Here is a 19,784-nt window from a genome sequence, read left to right as displayed (position 1 = left end):
ATTTCACATGAGCGAGCAACAACTTTTGCATCAAGGATGTCTAGCTTCAAACCATGCTTTGCCCTAAATCAAAAACGCAATTAGTACAACTCAAAGAGCTTACATACTAGACTCAAAGCATATGTTAGATTGCGTATAGAAAGGCGAGAGGATTTAGACTCCTCTTTGGCAAGCGACTCCTCTTAGGCATCGAGGATGACTGATGTTACATCACGCTCTAGCCAAGTTATGATAGAAATAAGATAGAAATTTAGCATATTTGTTTTAAAAATCTTATACTACTAGAATCCACATATGGGAAAAACACATATAGAAACATATTCCACATCCACAAACCATACATATTTCTTTAACATCTATAGACATATTACTAATAGATAATACATAATACTGTGTAACGTCCATGAAAATACATATAGAAACGTGGGCAGTTTCTATAGAAGGGTTGAACATACGGGTATCATTCTAGTCTTTTGTATGTACTGTTTTGTCTTTGAGTTTCAGTTTTTGTCAATGTCGGCTGTCAGTTCTCTCATTTTCGTTCTTTTTTTTAGCTTTGTTTACAAACCCACAAAGAAACATATGTCATATCTACAAAACATACATAATACTTAAACATCTATAGATATGTTACTAATACATAATACATATTGCTGTTTAATCTGCATGAAAATAGACATAGAAACGTTGGCAGTATATACACGGTTAGACATATGGATATCATTCAAGTCTTTCGTATCTAGTGTAAACAAAACTAAAAAAAAAACGAAAATGAGAGAACTGACAGCAGAAATTGATGAAAACTGAAACTCAAAGACAAAACACAACTTTATATTCTTGAAAGCGAAAATGATCACGTCAGGTTAAATTTATTAACCGCAAAAGAATTCACGTATCATCAAGATTTGTTTTACAAAATGAAAGAGGAAGCGCTTTTCCTTGCACTAGGGGGAAATTCTTTATGTAATACTTAGATAAAAAAAAGAAATACTTGGAGAATCTTTATGGGACAGAACAAAAGTTTACGAAAAATTTAAAATTTACGAAAGTAAAATAAGATTATTAATTATTAATGATAAAAAAATGCGTAAAACCGAAATGAGGAATTGTACAGCGTTTCCAATAACAGTGGGTAAGTGAACAGTGAGTAAAAACAAGAAGAATACTGATAATATTTACAGCTAAATTAATGCACCAAATCGCCGCATAATATTAGCGAAAAAAAGGAAAAAAGGCCGAGCCTGACACACCACCCAAAAACCAACTAAAGATCCCCAAATAAGGCCAGCGCAGTCAACCTAAGTTAGTTCCCGGAAAATCCCGCCAAATTTGTCGCAAGATTTTTCGAATAAAAATTTGGTATAAAACATCTTTAAACTTAAATCTAAAAGATTAAATAGATACTTTTTTTTTATACAAGCTGCCTGTTCTTACTGACTGTCGTAATTAACCGTGACCATTATATCCTATTTGACACTCAGAATTAGGCTTAAATTTCCAATCTATTTGCAAGTGTGCGACATCTAACTCTTCGGCGTATGGAAAAAACAGTGCAAGAAGCATACAAAAAAGCACAAAAAAACGCAGAAAGCCGATATTTTTGAGAAACAGAATAATCGAAAAACTCGAAATAAAAGCAAAAAAAAAATCCTTGGGTAATCCATTGGAGTTCTTTAAAAACAGAACCAAAATTTTGAGGCACAAAATTTCCCTGTACACAGAATTGCACGTTGCAATGTAGAAGAATTCAGATGCATCTTTTCTTCTCACCATGCGACCCAGAAGCTAACAACCAGGAGGTGGATAGGAGGAGGATATATCCTCCAGGAGGAGGATAATTATCATGGTATAATAGTCGTGTTATGGTAGCATCATAACGATTCTCCCAGCAACCGTGATCCAAATAGTTCAAACAACGCTCGCCAGTTTTATTACCAGGGCAAGGCTCAAGTCCCCATACATCCAGATTTCCCATTCGAATCTTTTTTCCCACCACCCCTCTGCAATTATAAAGGCGCTAAGATTGTAGAATAGGATATCTTTCTAATCAGGAACTTTCCCTGATACCCGAGTTTAATGGATTATCCTTAAGAAGTCGTCTCTAAGAGTCTAATGGGAGTAGATTACAAAATTGAATATTTCTTGAAACGATTGTCTTACTGAAATCGAGTTACATAAAGGTAAAAAGGTAAATAATATGGCATTGGATTTCACTCTATTTCATAACCCTTCAGCCAGGAAGTGCAATGGGATGTAGGGGACCAGCCATCCAGTGCTTTCGCACACCCTTCCTTTTTACAATCCCCAAATTTCTCTAGATACCCATTTAGAGTTGGGTCCACTCTGGCTGAGCTTCCGAAGTCATGCCACTGAACCTCATGCCACTGAATCTAAACAAATAACCAGCGCCACCAGGACTCGAACCCCAGTCTTCGCTGACAAAGAACTTCAAGGCTACCGCGCTAACCACTCAGCTAGAAATGGCAGATCAAATTAAATGATTATCTCCAAATGCGGTAATTTAGACTATAATCGCAGAATAGGAAACCCTTCATGTCAAGATTTATACCATTCAACCCCGATTTTTAACCCTCAAGTTAGGGTGTCAAAGAATAAAACGGGATAGTCATTGTTGAACAGGATATCTCACAAAATAAGTGGTGTTCCATCTCAATCACTGTTCAACAATGTAGTTCTTGCAGCACAGTCAGCATTTGTCACGTTTTTTATGGTTGCTGGTCTTAATTTATCTCTTATCTGATACGCAGACAAAATTCAGAATTTGAGTCGTACTATCAAACGCACTAGCGAGGCTACTACATTGCTATATTCTGAGTACGCTAAGTTTGGCCTTGAATTCAATGCCCAAAGACCCGAAGTTTTTTTTTTTTCAACTGGAAGCAACAACCTCCAGCAGATAAACCTCTCCGGAGCGGCAGGATCAAGTCAGCTGATCATATTACTGAACTTGGTCTGCCAATTAGTTCGTCAATGAAGCTCTTCAATTTAGTTCTGTCAAGAATATATTTCCAAAATAGACCGACAAAGGGTTTAGGAAGGGGCATCCCCCTCATATAAGAAATAATTTCTGTTCGTTTTAAGATTTAACCTCCAGCAAGCAAGAACCTCCAGCAGATACACCTCTCGGGAGCGGCAGGATCAAGCCAGCTGATCATATTACTGAACTTGGTCTGCCAATTAGTTCGTCAATAAAGCTCTTCAATTTAGTTCTGTCAAGAATATATTTCCAAAATAGACCGACAAAGGGTTTAGGAAGGGGCATCCCCCTCATATAAGAAATAATTTATGTTCGTTTTAAGATTTAACCTCCAGCAAGCAAGAACCTCCAGCAGATACGCCTCTCGGGAGCGGCAGGATCAAGCCAGCTGATCATACTACGGAACTTGGTCTACCAATTAGTTCGTCAATGAAGCTCTTCAATTTAGTTCTGTCAAGAATATATTTCCAAAATAGACCGACAAAGGGTTTAGGAAGGGGCATCCCTCTCATATAAGAAATAATTTCTGTTCGTTTTAAGATTTAACCTCCAGCAAGCAAGAACCTCCAGCAGATACACCTCTCGGGAGCGGCAGGATCAAGCCAGCTGATCATATTACTGAACTTGGTCTGCCAATTAGTTCGTCAATAAAGCTCTTCAATTTAGTTCTGTCAAGAATATATTTACAAAATAGACCGACAAAGGGTTTAGGAAGGGCCATCCCCCTCATATAAGAAATAATTTCTGTTCGTTTTAAGATTTAACCTCCAGCAAGCAAGAACCTCCAGCAGATACACCTCTCGGGAGCGGCAGGATCAAGCCAGCTGATCATATTACGGAACTTGGTCTGCCAATTAGTTCGTCAATGAAGCTCTTCAATTTAGTTCTGTCAAGAATATATTTCCAAAATAGACCGACAAAGGGTTTAGGAAGGGGCATCCCCCTCATATAAGAAATAATCTCTGTTCGTTTTAAGATTTAACCTCCAGCAAGCAAGAACCTCCAGCAGATACACCTCTCGGGAGCGGCAGGATCAAGCCAGCTGATCATATTACGGAACTTGGTCTACCAATTAGTTCGTCAATGAAGCTCTTCAATTTAGTTCTGTCAAGAATATATTTCCAAAATAGACCGACAAAGGGTTTAGGAAGGGCCATCCCCCTCATATAAGAGATAATTTCTGTTCGTTTTAAGATTTAACCTCCAGCAAGCAAGAACCTCCAGCAGATACACCTCTCGGGAGCGGCAGGATCAAGCCAGCTGATCATATTACGGAACTTGGTCTGCCAATTAGTACGTCAATAAAGCTCTTCAATTTAGTTCTGTCAAGAATATATTTCCAAAATAGACCGACAAAGGGTTTAGGAAGGGGCATTCCCCTCATATAAGAAATAATTTCTGTTCGTTTTAAGATTTAACCTCCAGCAAGCAAGAACCTCCAGCAGATACACCTCTCGGGAGCGGCAGGATCAAGCCAGCTGATCATATTACTGAACTTGGTCTGCCAATTAGTTCGTCAATAAAGCTCTTCAATTTAGTTCTGTCAAGAATATATTTCCAAAATAGACCGACAAAGGGTTTAGGAAGGGGCATCCCCCTCATATAAGAAATAATTTCTGTTCGTTTTAAGATTTAACCTCCAGCAAGCAAGAGCCTCCAGCAGATACACCTCTCGGGAGCGGCAGGATCAAGCCAGCTTATCATATTACGGAACTTGGTCTGCCAATTAGTTCGTCAATGAAGCTCTTCAATTTAGTTCTGTCAAGAATATATTTCCAAAATAGACCGACAAAGGGTTTAGGAAGGGGCATCCCCCTCATATAAGAAATAATTTCTGTTCGTTTTAAGATTTAACCTCCAGCAAGCAAGAACCTCCAGCAGATACACCTCTCGGGAGCGGCAGGATCAAGCCAGCTGATCATATTACGGAACTTGGTCTGCCAATTAGTTCGTCAATGAAGCTCTTCAATTTAGTTCTGTCAAGAATATATTTCAAAAATAGACCGACAAAAGGTTTAGGAAGGGGCATCCCCCTCATATAAGAAATAATTTCTGTTCGTTTTAAGATTTAACCTCCAGCAAGCAAGAACCTCCAGCAGATACACCTCTCGGGAGCGGCAGGATCAAGCCAGCTGATCATATTACGGAACTTGGTCTGCCAATTAGTTCGTCAATGAAGCTCTTCAAATTAGTTCTGTCAAGAATATATTTCCAAAATAGACCGACAAAGGGTTTAGGAAGGGCATCCCCCTCATATAAGAAATAATTTCTGTTCGTTTTAAGATTTAACCTCCAGCAAGCAAGAACCTCCAGCAGATACACCTCTCGGGAGCGGCAGGATCAAGCCAGCTGATCATATTACGGAACTTGGTCTGCCAATTAGTTCGTCAATGAAGCTCTTCAAATTAGTTCTGTCAAGAATATATTCCCAAAATAGACCGACAAAGGGTTTAGGAAGGGGCATCCCCCTCATATAAGAAATAATTTCTGTTCGTTTTAAGATTTAACCTCCAGCAAGCAAGAACCTCCAGCAGATACACCTCTCGGGAGCGGCAGGATCAAGCCAGCTGATCATATTACTGAACTTGGTCTGCCAATTAGTTCGTCAATAAAGCTCTTCAATTTAGTTCTGTCAAGAATATATTTCCAAAATAGACCGACAAAGTGTTTAGGAAGGGGCATCCCCCTCATATAAGAAATAATTTCTGTTCGTTTTAAGATTTAACCTCCAGCAAGCAAGAACCTCCAGCAGATACACCTCTCGGGAGCGGCAGGATCAAGCCAGCTGATCATATTACGGAACTTGGTCTGCCAATTAGTTCGTCAATGAAGCTCTTCAATTTAGTTCTGTCAAGAATATATTTCCAAAATAGACCGACAAAGGGTTTAGGAAGGGGCATCCCTCTCATATAAGAAATAATTTCTGTTCGTTTTAAGATTTAACCTCCAGCAAGCAAGAACCTCCAGCAGATACACCTCTCGGGAGCGGCAGGATCAAGCCAGCTGATCATATTACTGAACTTGGTCTGCCAATTAGTTCGTCAATGAAGCTCTTCAATTTAGTTCTGTCAAGAATATATTTCCAAAATAGACCGACAAAGGGTTTAGGAAGGGGCATCCCCCTCATATAAGAAATAATCTCTGTTCGTTTTAAGATTTAACCTCCAGCAAGCAAGAACCTCCAGCAGATACACCTCTCGGGAGCGGCAGGATCAAGCCAGCTGATCATATTACGGAACTTGGTCTGCCAATTAGTTCGTCAATGAAGCTCTTCAATTTAGTTCTGTCAAGAATATATTTCCAAAATAGACCGACAAAGGGTTTAGGAAGGGGCATCCCCCTCATATACGAAATAATTTCTGTTCGTTTTAAGATTTAACCTCCAGCAAGCAAGAACCTCCAGCAGATACACCTCTCGGGAGCGGCAGGATCAAGCCAGCTGATCATATTACGGAACTTGGTCTGCCAATTAGTTCGTCAATGAAGCTCTTCAAATTAGTTCTGTCAAGAATATATTTCCAAAATAGACCGACAAAGGGTTTAGGAAGGGGCATCCCCCTCATATAAGAAATAATTTCTGTTCGTTTTAAGATTTAACCTCCAGCAAGCAAGAACCTCCAGCAGATACACCTCTCGGGAGCGGCAGGATCAAGCCAGCTGATCATATTACTGAACTTGGTCTGCCAATTAGTTCGTCAATAAAGCTCTTCAATTTAGTTCTGTCAAGAATATATTTCCAAAATAGACCGACAAAGGGTTTAGGAAGGGGCATCCCCCTCATATAAGAAATAATTTGTTCGTTTTAAGATTTAACCTCCAGCAAGCAAGAACCTCCAGCAGATACACCTCTCGGGAGCGGCAGGATCAAGCCAGCTGATCATATTACTGAACTTGGTCTGCCAATTAGTTCGTCAATTAAGCTCTTCAATTTAGTTCTGTCAAGAATATATTTCCAAAATAGACCGACAAAGGGTTTAGGAAGGGGCATCCCCCTCATATAAGAAATAATTTCTGTTCGTTTTAAGATTTAACCTCCAGCAAGCAAGAACCTCCAGCAGATACACCTCTCGGGAGCGGCAGGATCAAGCCAGCTGATCATATTACGGAACTTGGTATGCCAATTAGTTCGTCAATGAAGCTCTTCAATTTAGTTCTGTCAAGAATATATTTCCAAAATAGACCGAAAAAGGGTTTAGGAAGGGGCATCCCCCTCATATAAGAAATAATTTCTGTTCGTTTTAAGATTTAACCTCCAGCAAGCAAGAACCTCCAGCAGATACACCTCTCGGGAGCGGCAGGATCAAGCCAGCTGATCATATTACTGAACTTGGTCTGCCAATTAGTTCGTCAATGAAGCTCTTCAATTTAGTTCTGTCAAGAATATATTTCCAAAATAGACCGACAAAGGGTTTAGGAAGGGGCATCCCCCTCATATAAGAAATAATTTCTGTTCGTTTTAAGATTTAACCTCCAGCAAGCAAGAACCTCCAGCAGATACACCTCTCGGGAGCGGCAGGATCAAGCCAGCTGATCATATTACTGAACTTGGTCTGCCAATTAGTTCGTCAATGAAGCTCTTCAATTTAGTTCTGTCAAGAATATATTCCCAAAATAGACCGACAAAGGGTTTAGGAAGGGGCATCCCCCTCATATAAGAAATAATTTATGTTCGTTTTAAGATTTAACCTCCAGCAAGCAAGAACCTCCAGCAGATACACCTCTCGGGAGCGGCAGGATCAAGCCAGCTGATCATATTACGGAACTTGGTCTACCAATTAGTTCGTCGATAAAGCTGTTCAATTTAGTTCTGTCCAGAATATATTTCCAAAATAGACCGACAAAGGACTATATCAATAGGGCTCTTGTGTGTTTTGAGATCTTACCAGCCCTCACACACCAACAAGTAACATATATAAATGCTTTCGTATCTATTGTAAACAAAACTAAAAAAAAGAGAAAAAACTAAAAAAAGAAAAAAAAATGCTTTATGTATATAAAGTTCTTTATAAACCTAGTCATTTAGTTTAGTTTTTTTTTTTAATAAAAAGGTTTTCAACTGAAAGCAAGACGCAACTGTAAAACTTGTAACGAACAGGAATTATTCCGTAATTGAGGAGGGCTGCTCCTTCCTCAACCCTCGCTCTTTACGCAAAAATCTTTTAAATTTCTTTAAAAATACTTCACTCAAATTCAATGGCTTTTGTGTCTGAATAGTCTTTCTTAAAGAATTGCGGCAAAAAGTTAAAGTTTAGCGGAAAGAGCAAGGGTTTGGGAAGGGGTAGGCCCCCTCATATACGAAATAATTTCTTTTCATTTTAAGTTTTACTGCTGATCCTTACTTTCAATTGAAAAAACTTGTTTTTATATTTAATTTCTAGGCTTTTTTCAAATCATACAAGTAAATCAGCTTCCCTACCCCCCTCCCCACCCATGTAAAATTTTGACTGAAAAATTTCACTTGGAAACCCCCCCCCAGAAAAATATCCCCTTAGAACACCCCCTCCCCCCTAAAAAGAGCAAATTCCATATATTGCCCAATAACAACTACTGCATGTGAACAGTGGGCAAATTTCGTAACTTCATCCCTTTCTCCAGGGACTAAGGGGGTCATGTTTTCGCCAAAGCCGTAGTTAGTGGACCTTTTAATAATGCCAAAAATATTTGATCGGATATCTATGTGGGGAAAAGGGCGTGGGAGGAGAGCTAGTTGCCCTCTAATCTTTTTAGTCACTTAAAAAGAGAACTAGAACTTATGAGTTTCGTTCGAATAAGCTCTTTCCCGATCTTCCAGGAGCATTTGCTCGATACGATCCCCCCCCCCCCTGGGGAAAACAGAAAAAAACAACAACAAATAAACGCACATCTGATCTTTCTTCTGACAAAAGATGCAAAATTCTACATTTTTCTAAATAAGAGCTTGAAAACTGTACAGTAGGGTTCTCTGATATACTGAATATGATGGTTTGATAATCATTAACATTGCTTGACTATTAAGGATATTTCCCCTTTTTTCGAAAATGAGGCAAATTTTCTCAGATTTGAAGCTTTTAGTGGGTAACATTAAACTTAATAAACTTTTTATATTTGGAGTCAGCGTGGAGTCTTTTGACGTACCTACTGTTATTAAAATCTGATTCTTTAGGGTTTCTGCTACTATTGGGCTGAGTCGCTCCTAATATACAGTTCGTTACCACGGACTGTTTTATTCATTTTCAATACAGATTCAAAATACTACATCATCGCTGTGAAGCCCAAAGAGCGCATCTGAGATTTTCGAACTCCTGATATTACTACCAAAAACGGTCTGGAGACTTGTGTTCAAAGGGAGATTAGAAAGACCTAACCTGATCTACAGTATCAGTTCCCTGCTGATTCTCCCTCTGAGAACAGCTTAGCAAACGATTTTTGACAGTTACTTCAAAAGTGTAAAAATGTTAGATAGGACCTTTTTTTGTTTTGCCCTTAGTGTTCCTTCTAGACACAGTCAATACAACCTACACCAGACCTATCTTCGAGTTCCCTTTGGTGTCCCCTAAATCAGAACACAGCTTGCATGTCTGCAAAACTAGAATACATTAAAAAAACATGCTTTTAAAATAATACCCGGGCCCCGCTTCAGCAACTAAAAAAGTGCTCTTGGATTTATCAACATTTTTCGCCCGAAGACATGATTTCATAATGCATTTTTGGAAAACACTATTAGCAAACGAAAAACACCGATCTATTTTTCCACCATCTGCATAGATCAGCAGAATTACCCGGTATCACAACAAACTACAACCCCTGAAGTGGCGTACAAACAGATTTGTAAACTCCATCGTGCCATATTTTGTGAGCGTATTTAACAAGTGACCTTTTTTTGTTCTTATTTTTTATTTCTCCTATGATTGTAAAAGTAGCATAATTTAGCGTTCATTTTTTTGAGTGCTCATTTTTTTGAGAGATATAAAAGTATTGGAACCTGGATTACCGCTTTTGAAACAGCATACAAAAGGTTCATCATTTTATACTTTACCACCTCCTCTTCACTGTGCAGAAAATGCAGAAAATGAAAACTTCCATTTTCATGTTTTATCTCAAAAAAAAATTTTTATGAGAATAATTTTACGATGAAATATTTTTTTGCAAAAATTTGTGTTTCACAAGCAAAAAAAAAGTCATACCTTTGATACCACTTCTGGATATTTTCCAAGAAAAAAACAAACAAACACACTATTTATGCCATTTCTGGATATTTTCCAGATATATCCTCTTGGATACTTTCCAAGAAAACAAAACCATACCCCTGATGTCACTTCTGGATATTTTCCAGGCACATCTTCTTGGTTATTTTCCAAGGACAAATAACCACATTACCTTGATGGCTCTTCTGGATATTTTTCAAGCATATCCTCTTGGATATTTTCCAAGAAAATAACACCATACCCGTGATGTCACTTCTGGATATTTTCCAGGCATATTTTCTTGGCTATTTTCCAAGGACAAATAACCACATTCCCTTGATGGCACTTCTGGATATTTTCCAGACATATCGTCTTGGATGTTTAAAAAAAAAGAAAAAAAGAAAAAAAACATACCCTTGATGCGACTTCTGGATATTTCCCAGACATATCTTCTTGGTTCCTGCTAAAAACTTTGACCTTTCCATCGGGTAGAATATGAATTTGAGCACGCTCTCCATCATATTTGTATTCACATGTGAACTTGTTACTGCTAAATTTCACCATCACGTCTGAAACACCTGTAGAAGGGCAAGCAAGCATAGGCTAAAAGGAAATATAAATCAAGGAATGTTAGTCAATCTAAAGATTATTTGAAATTACTCACAAAGTGCTTGAGGTTGAGATACACTGTGTGAGCCTCTTTATCTGCCAGTTACTTTTTCTCAGGTAATTAGTAAAATACTGGTACATTCTTTGGTGATCAATCAGTCGACAATTTTAAGACCTCCTCCCCTTCTCAAGAAATAATTGAACCTCCTCCTTTCCCATGAAATAACTGAATGAGAAAAATCCTAAGAATAAATGTAGGACAAGTTTTTGAAGCTTCAGTTTTCCTTATTTTATATTCGATCTATAAGGATTATAGATATATATGTTTATAGGATTTTTAAAAACTAATACTTCACTGAAAATACAAAAGAACATAGCATTTCTAACACTATAGAAATATAAAGAACTTGCGGGTAATTTTTTATGATATAAAAACAAAGCATTCTTTCTTCTCAAATGCCAGTTGTGTGTTTTCAGTTAAGTGTTTGTTTTGTAATTTATGCTGATTTCTTTTTTGTTTTGTAAAACATTGTTTAATTTTTGTTTAATGTTTGTTTAAATTTGTTAAAAAATTTATTAAAGGTTTTACTTTGGTATATTCTCTGGAGATCAGTTAGACGGCAGTAGAGTAGTAGGTTCCATTTCTGAGCCTTTATGTTCCTTCCTATGCTGTTCAGGTCCTTTACGTTCCTTCCTATGTTATTCTGGTCCTTTATGTTCCTTCCTATGCTATACATTTTGAAATTCACTACATTTTAATTATTGATTTTAACTTAATACCTAATAATTTAGTGGCACGTAAACCGGTAATTAATATTGAGGTGATTAAAGTAATTGTAATTTTGTTACGTGCGCGCACGTAACCTCGTCTAAATTAACCTTAAAAAAAATGAAATAAAGTAGAAATAAAGTAGACATTAATTATTAATTATATTATTCCGGTTTACGTGCCACTAAATTATTAGGTATTAAGTTAAAATCAATAATTAAAATGTAGTGAATTTCAAAATGTCAAAAAAAATTCCAAAAATAAAAACTCTGGGTTATTATAAAGTATAAATAAAGTAGAATTTTTTTTAGAATGTTGAATAATCTATTATTCTAGGGAAAGGGAAGGGACCTTAAAAATTGCCGTCAGTAGAGTAGTAGGTTCCATTTCTGAGCCTTTATGTTCCTTCCTATGCTATTCTGGTCCTTTACGTTCCTTCCTATGTTATTCTGGTCCTTTATGTTCCTTCCTATGCTTAATTTTTTTTTTACATTTTGGTTGGTTGGTAGCAAGAGTACAAAATATCTTTAGAACGTATTGTGTGTCTTTATAATAACCCAGAGTTTTTATTTTTGGAATTTTTTTTTTGACATTTTGAAATTCACTACATTTTAATTATTGATTTTAACTTAATACTTAATAATTTAGTGGCACGTAAACCGGTAATTAATATTGAGGTGATTAAAGTAATTGTAATTTTGTTACATGCGCGCAGGTAATTGTAATTAATAAATTGCCGTCAGTAGAGTAGTAGGATCCATTTCTGAGCCTTTATGTTCCTTCTTATGCTATTCTGGTCCTTTACGTTCCTTCCTATGTTATTCTGGTCCTTTATGTTCCTTCCTATGCTTAATTTTTTTTGACATTTTGGTTGGTGACATTTTGAAATTCACTACATTTTAATTATTGATTTTAACTTATTACATAATAATTTAGTGGCACGTAAACCGGTAATTAATATTGAGGTGATTAAAGTAATTGTAATTTTGTTACGTGCGCGCACGTAATTGTAATTAATAACTTGCCGTCAGTAGAGTAGTAGGTTCCATTAGCAAGTATAAATAAAGTATATATTCCATTAGCAAGGTTATTATAAAGTATAAATAAAGTAGAATTTTTTTTTAGAATGTTAAATAATCTATTATTCTAGGGAAAGGGAAGGGACCTTTAAAATTGCCGTTAGTAGAGTAGTAGGTTCCATTTCTGAGCCTTTATGTTCCTTCCTATGCTATTCTGGTCCTTTACGTTCCTTCCTATGTTATTCTGGTCCTTTATGTTCCTTCCTATGCTTAATTTTTTTTGGACATTTTGGTTGGTTGGTAGCAAGAGTAGAAAATATCTTTAGAACGTATTGTGTCTTTATAATAACCCACTGTTTTTATTTTTGGATTTTTTTTTGACATTTTGAAATTCACTACATTTTAATTATTGATTTTAGCTTAATACCTAATAATTTAGTGGCACGTAAACCGGTAATTAATATTGAGGTGATTAAAGTAATTGTAATTTTGTTACGTGCGCGCAGGTAATTGTAATTAATAAATTGCCGTCAGTAGAGTAGTAGGTTCCATTTCTGAGCCTTTATGTTCCTTCCTATGCTATTCTGGTCCTTTACGTTCCTTCCTATGTTATTCTGGTCCTTTATGTTCCTTCCTATGCTTAATTTTTTTTTACATTTTGGTTGGTTGGTAGCAAGAGTAGAAAATATCTTTAGAACGTATTGTGTGTCTTTATAATAACCCAGTTTTTATTTTTTATTACTCTTGCTACCAACCTACCAAAATGTCAAAAAAAAAATTAAGCATAGGAAGGAACATAAAGGACCAGAATAACATAGGAAGGAACGTAAAGGACCAGAATAGCATAGGAAGGAACATAAAGGCTCAGAAATGGAACCTACTACTCTACTGACGGCAATTTTAAAGGTCCCTTCCCTTTCCCTAGAATAATAGATTATTCAACATTCTAAAAAAAATTCATAAAGGACCAGAATGACATAGGAAGGAACGTAAAGGACCAGAATAGCATAGGAAGGAACATAAAGGCTCAGAAATGGAACCTACTACTCTACTGACGGCAATTTATTAATTACAATTACGTGCGCGCACGTAACAAAATTACAATTACTTTAATCACCTCAATATTAATTACCGGTTTACGTGCCACTAAATTATTAGGTATTAAATTAAAATCATAATTAAAATGTAGTGAATTTCAAAATGTCACCAAAATGTCACCAACCAAAATGTCAAAAAAAATTAAGCATAGGAAGGAACATAAAGGACCAGAATAACATAGGAAGGAACGTAAAGGACCAGAATAGCATAGGAAGGAACATAAAGGCTCAGAAATGGAACCAACTACTCTACTGACGGCAATTTTAAAGGTCCCTTCCCTTTCCCTAGAATAATAGATTATTCAACATTCTAAAAAAAATTCTACTTTATTTATACTTTATAATAACCTTGCTAATAGAATATATACTTTATTTATACTTGCTAATGGAACCTACTACTCTACTGACGGCAATTTATTAATTACAATTACGTGCGCGCACGTAACAATATTACAATTACTTTAATCACCTCAATATTAATTCCAGGTTTACGTGCCACTAAATTATTAGGTAATAAGTTAAAATCAATAATTAAAATGTAGTGAATTTCAAAATGTCACCAACCAAAATGTCACCAACCAGAATATAAAAAAAAATTAAGCATAGGAAGGAGCATAAAGGACCAGAATAACATAGGAAGGAACGTAAAGGACCAGAATAGCATAAGAAGGAACATAAAGGCTCAGAAATGGAACCTACTACTCTACTGACGGCAATTTATTAATTACAATTACGTGCGCGCACGTAACAAAATTACAATTACTTTAATCACCTCAATATTAATTACCGGTTTACGTGCCACTAAATTATTAGGTATTAAGTTAAAATCAATAATTAAAATGTAGTGAATTTCAAAATGTAAACAAAAAAATTCCAAAAATAAAAACTCTGGGTTATTATAAAGACACACAATACGTTCTAAAGATATTTTCTACTCTCGCTACCAACCAACCAAAATGTCAAAAAAAAATTAAGCATAGGAAGGAACATAAAGGACCAGAATAACATAGGAAGGAACGTAAAGGACCAGAATAGCATAGGAAGGAACATAAAGGCTCAGAAATGGAACCTACTACTCTACTGACGGCAATTTTAAAGGTCCCTTCCCTTTCCCTAGAATAATAGATTATCCAAAATCAATAATTAAAATCAATAATAAAATAATAAAATCAATAATTCAAAATCAATAATAGAGTTAAAATAAAGAATTAAAATGTAGTGAATTTCAAAATGTAGTGAATAAAGGACCAGAACAACATAGGAAGGAACGTAAAGGACCAGAATAGCATAGGAAGGAACATAAAGGCTCAGAAATGGAACCTACTACTCTACTGACGGCAATTTTAAAGGTCCCTTCCCTTTCCCTAAAATAATAGATTATTCAAAATCAATAATTAAAATCAATAATAAGATAATAAAATCAATAATTCAAAATCAATAATAGAGTTAAAATCAATAATTAAAATGTAGTGAATTTCAAAATGTCAAAAAAAAAATTCCAAAAATGAAAACTTTGGGTTATTATAAAGACACACAATACGTTCTAAAGATATTTTCTACTCTTGCTACCAACCAACCAAAATATAAAAAAAAATTAAGCATAGGAAGGAACATAAAGGACCAGAATAACATAGGAAGGAACGTAAAGGACCAGAATAGCATAGGAAGGAACATAAAGGCTCAGAAATGGAACCTACTACTCTACTGACGGCAATTTTAAAGGTCCCTTCCCTTTCCCTAGTATAATAGATTATTCAACATTCTAAAAAAAAATTCTAAAAGACATTCTAAAAAGAAAAGGATTTAAAGTTGAACTATTTTCTTTAAAGTAAAGACAAGGATTTAAAGTTGAACTAAAGTCGACATAGCTTTATTTCATTTTTTTAAGTTAATTTAGACGAGGTTACGTGCGCGCACGTAACAAAATTACAATTACTTTGATCACCTCAGTATTAATTACCGGTTTACGTGCCACTAAATTATTAGGTATTAAGTAAAATCAATAATTAAAATGTAGTGAATTTCAAAATGTCAAAAAAAAATATTCCAAAAATAAAAACTCTGACGACGAGCTGTCGTGTCTATATAATAACTATTGTGTGTCTTTATAATAACCCAGAGTTTTTATTTTTGGAATTTTTTTTTGACATTTTAATTATTGATTTTAACTTAATACCTAATAATTTAGTGGCACGTAAACCGGTAATTAATATTGAGGTGATTAAAGTAATTGTAATTTTGTTACGTGCGCGCACGTAATTGTAATTAATAAATTGCCGTCAGTAGAGTAGTAGGTTCCATTTCTGAGCCTTTATGTTCCTTCCTATGCTATTCTGGTCCTTTACGTTCCTTCCTATGTTATTCTGGTCCTTTATGTTCCTTCCTATGCTTAATTTTTTTTGACATTTTGGTTGGAAAAGGTATAGCATAGGAAGCTCAACGTCAGAAGCATAGGAGGGATTATTCTGAATGTTGAATAATCTATTATTCTAGGGAAAGGGAAGGGACCTTTAAAATTGCCGTCAGTAGAGTAGTAGGTTCCATTTCTGAGCCTTTATGTTCCTTCCTATGCTATTCTGGTCCTTTACGTTCCTTCCTATGTTATTCTGGTCCTTTATGTTCCTTCCTATGCTATTCTGGTCCTTTACGTTCCTTTCTATGCTATTCTGGTCCTTTATGTTCCTTTCTATGCTCAAGTAACAAAATTACAATTACTTTAATCACCTCAATATTAATTACCGGTTTACGTGCCACTAAATTATTAGGTATTAAGTTAAAATTAATAATTAAAATGTAGTGAATTTCAAAATGTAGATTCTTAGTTTCTTATAATCCTATAAAAGATAGTTAAAATCAATAATTAAAATGTAGTGAATTTCAAAATGTATAGCATTTGTATAGGAAGGAACATAAAGGACCAGAATAACATAGGAAGGAACGTAAAGGACGACGTTACGTGCGCGCACGTAACGTAAGTTACAGTTACGTCATAACTTACGACGAGGTTACGTGCGCGCACGTAACAAAATTACAATTACTTTAATCACCTCAATATTAATTACCCGTTTACGTGCCACTAAATTATTAGGTATTAAGTTAAAATCAATAATTAAAATGTAGTGAATTTCAAAATGTATAGCATAGGAAGGATACTAAAGGACCAGAATAACATAGGAAGGAACGTAAAAGACCAGAATAGCATAGGAAGGAACATAAAGGCTCAGAAATGGAACCTACTACTCTACTGACGGCAATTTATTAATTACAATTACGTGCTTACGACGAGGTTACGTGCGCGCACGTAACAAAATTACAATTACTTTAATCTCTCTTACTTTACTTTAAAATAAAAACTCTGGGTTATTATAAAGACACACAATACATTCTAAAGATATTTTCTACTCTTGCTGCCAACAAACCAAAATGTCAAAAAAAAAATTAAGCATAGGAAGGAACATAAAGGACCAGAATAACATAGGAAGGAACGTAAAGGACCAGAATAGCATAGGAAGGAACATAAAGGCTCAGAAATGGAACCTACTACTCTACTGACGGCAATTTATTAATTACAATTACGTGCTTACGACGAGGTTACGTGCGCGCACGTAACAAAATTACAATTACTTTAATCACCTCAATATTAATTACCGGTTTATGTGCCACTAAATTATTAGGTATTAAGTTAAAATCAATAATTAAAATGTAGTGAATTTCAAAAAGTCAAAAAAAATTCCGAAACTAAAAACTGGGTTATTATAAAGACACACAATACGTTCTAAAGATATTTTCTACTCTTGCTACCAACCAACCAAAATGTAAAAAAAAATAAAGCATAGGAAGGAACTTAAAGGACCAGAATAACTTAGGAAGGAACGTAAAGGACCAGAATAGCATAGGAAGGAACATAAAGGACCAGAATAGCATAGGAAGGAACATGAAGGCTCAGAAATGGAACCTACTACTCTACTGACGGCAATTTATTAATTACAATTACGTAATTTTAATTACGTAATTACATTTAATTATTGATTTTAACTTAATACCTAATAATTTAGTGGCACGTAAACCGGTAATTAATATTGAGGTGATTAAAGTAATTGTAATTTTGTTACGTGCGCGCACGTAATTGTAATTAATAAATTGCCGTCAGTAGAGTAGTAGGTTTCATTTCTGAGCCTTTATGTTCCTTCTTATGCTATTCTGGTCCTTTACGTTCCTTCCTATGTTATTCTGGTCCTTTATGTTCCTTCCTATGCTTAATTTTTTTTTGACATTTTGGTTGGTGACATTTTGGTTGGTGACATTTTGAAATTCACTACATTTTAATTATTGATTTTAACTTATTACCTAATAATTTAGTGGCACGTAAACCGGTAATTAATATTGAGGTGATTAAAGTAATTGTAATTGTGTTAAGTGCGCGCACGTAATTGTAATTAATAAATTGCCGTCAGTAGAGTAGTAGGTTCCATTAGCAAGTATAAATAAAGTATATATTCCATTAGCAAGGTTATTATAAAGTATAAATAAAGTAGAATTTTTTTTAGAATGCTGAATAATCTATTATTCTAGGGAAAGGGAAGGGACCTTTAAAATTGCCGTCAGTAGAGTAGTAGGTTCCATTTCTGAGCCTTTATGTTCCTTCCTATGCTATTCTGGTCCTTTATGTTCCTTCCTATGTCATTCGGGTCCTTTATGAATTTTTTTTAGAATGTTGAATAATCTATTATTCTAGGGAAAGGGAAGGGACCTTTAAAATTGCCATCAGTAGAGTAGTAGGTTCCATTTCTGAGCCTTTATGTTCCTTCCTATACTATTCTGGTCCTTTACGTTCCTTCCTATGTTATTCTGGTCCTTTATGTTCCTTCCTATGCTTAATTTTTTTTTTGACATTTTGGTAGGTTGGTAGCAAGAGTAGAAAATATCTTTAGAACGTATTGTGTGTCTTTATAATAACCCAGAGTTTTTATTTTTGGATTTTTTTTGACATTTTGAAATTCACTACATTTTAATTATTGATTTTAACTTAATACCTAATAATTTAGTGGCACATAAACCGGTAATTAATATTGAGGTGATTAAAGTAATTGTAATTTTTTACGTGCGCGCACGTAATTGTAATTAATAAATTGCCGTCAGTAGAGTAGTAGGTTCCATTTCTGAGCCTTTATGTTCCTTCCTATGCTATTCTGGTCCTTTACGTTCCTTCCTATGTTATTCTGGTCCTTTATGTTCCTTCCTATGGGTAATTTTTTTGACATTTTGGTTGGTGACATTTTGGTGACATTTTGAAATTCACTACATTTTAATTATTGATTTTAACTTAATACCTAATAATTTAGTGGCACGTAAACAGGTAATTAATATTGAGGTGATTAAAGTAATTGTAATTTTGTTACGTGCGCGCACGTAACCTCGTCTAAATTAACCTTAAAAAATGAAACAAAGTAGAAATAAAGTAGACATTAATTATTAATTACATTATTCCGGTTTACCTGCCACTAAATTATTAGGTATTAAGTTAAAATCAATAATTAAAATGTAGTGAATTTCAAAATGTCAAAAAAAAAATTCCAAAAATAAAAACTCTGGGTTATTATAAAGTATAAATAAAGTAGAGTTTTTTTTTAGAATGTTGAATAATCTATTATTCTAGGGAAAGGGAAGGGACCTTTAAAATTGCCGTCAGTAGAGTAGTAGGTTCCATTTCCGAGCCTTTATGTTCCTTCCTATGCTATTCTGGTCCTTGACGTTCCTTCCTATGTTATTCTGGTCCTTTATGTTCCTTCCTATGCTTAATTTTTTTTTTTTTACATTTTGGTTGGTTGGTAGCAAGAGTAGAAAATATCTTTAGAACGTATTGTGTGTCTTTATAATAACCCAGTTTTTATTTTTGGAATTTTTTTTTGACATTTTGAAATTCACTACATTTTAATTATTGATTTTAACTTAATACCTAATAATTTAGTGGCACGTAAACCGGTAATTAATATTGAGGTGATTAAAGTAATTGTAATTTTGTTACGTGCGCGCACGTAACCTCGTCGTAAGCAAGTAATTGTAATTAATAAATTGCCGTCAGTAGAATAGTAGGTTCCATTTCTGAGCCTTTATGTTCCTTACTATGCT

The 19,784-nt window shown here is 35.1% G+C and overlaps 1 protein-coding gene across 2 annotated transcripts in view; it reads right to left on the bottom strand.

The window, feature by feature from the left end:
• The window catches only part of DNAlig1 (DNA ligase 1), a 158,643-nt gene that overhangs the window by 42,432 nt on the left and 96,427 nt on the right, over window positions 1-19,784 (bottom strand). For both annotated transcript variants that reach the window (XM_089095699.1, XM_089095700.1), the window contains one exon: window positions 10,576-10,764. In XM_089095699.1, coding sequence (XP_088951825.1) covers window positions 10,576-10,764 — 189 coding nt within the window. The remainder of the gene's footprint in view (window positions 1-10,575; window positions 10,765-19,784) is intronic.

The sequence above is a fragment of the Artemia sp. Qi Xiang Cuo genome, chromosome 10 (assembly GCF_049724085.1).
Source record: "Artemia sp. Qi Xiang Cuo chromosome 10, ASM4972408v1, whole genome shotgun sequence".
Classification (NCBI taxonomy): Eukaryota; Metazoa; Arthropoda; class Branchiopoda; order Anostraca; family Artemiidae; genus Artemia; species Artemia sp. Qi Xiang Cuo.
This window is presented reverse-complemented; position numbering and strand designations above follow the sequence as displayed.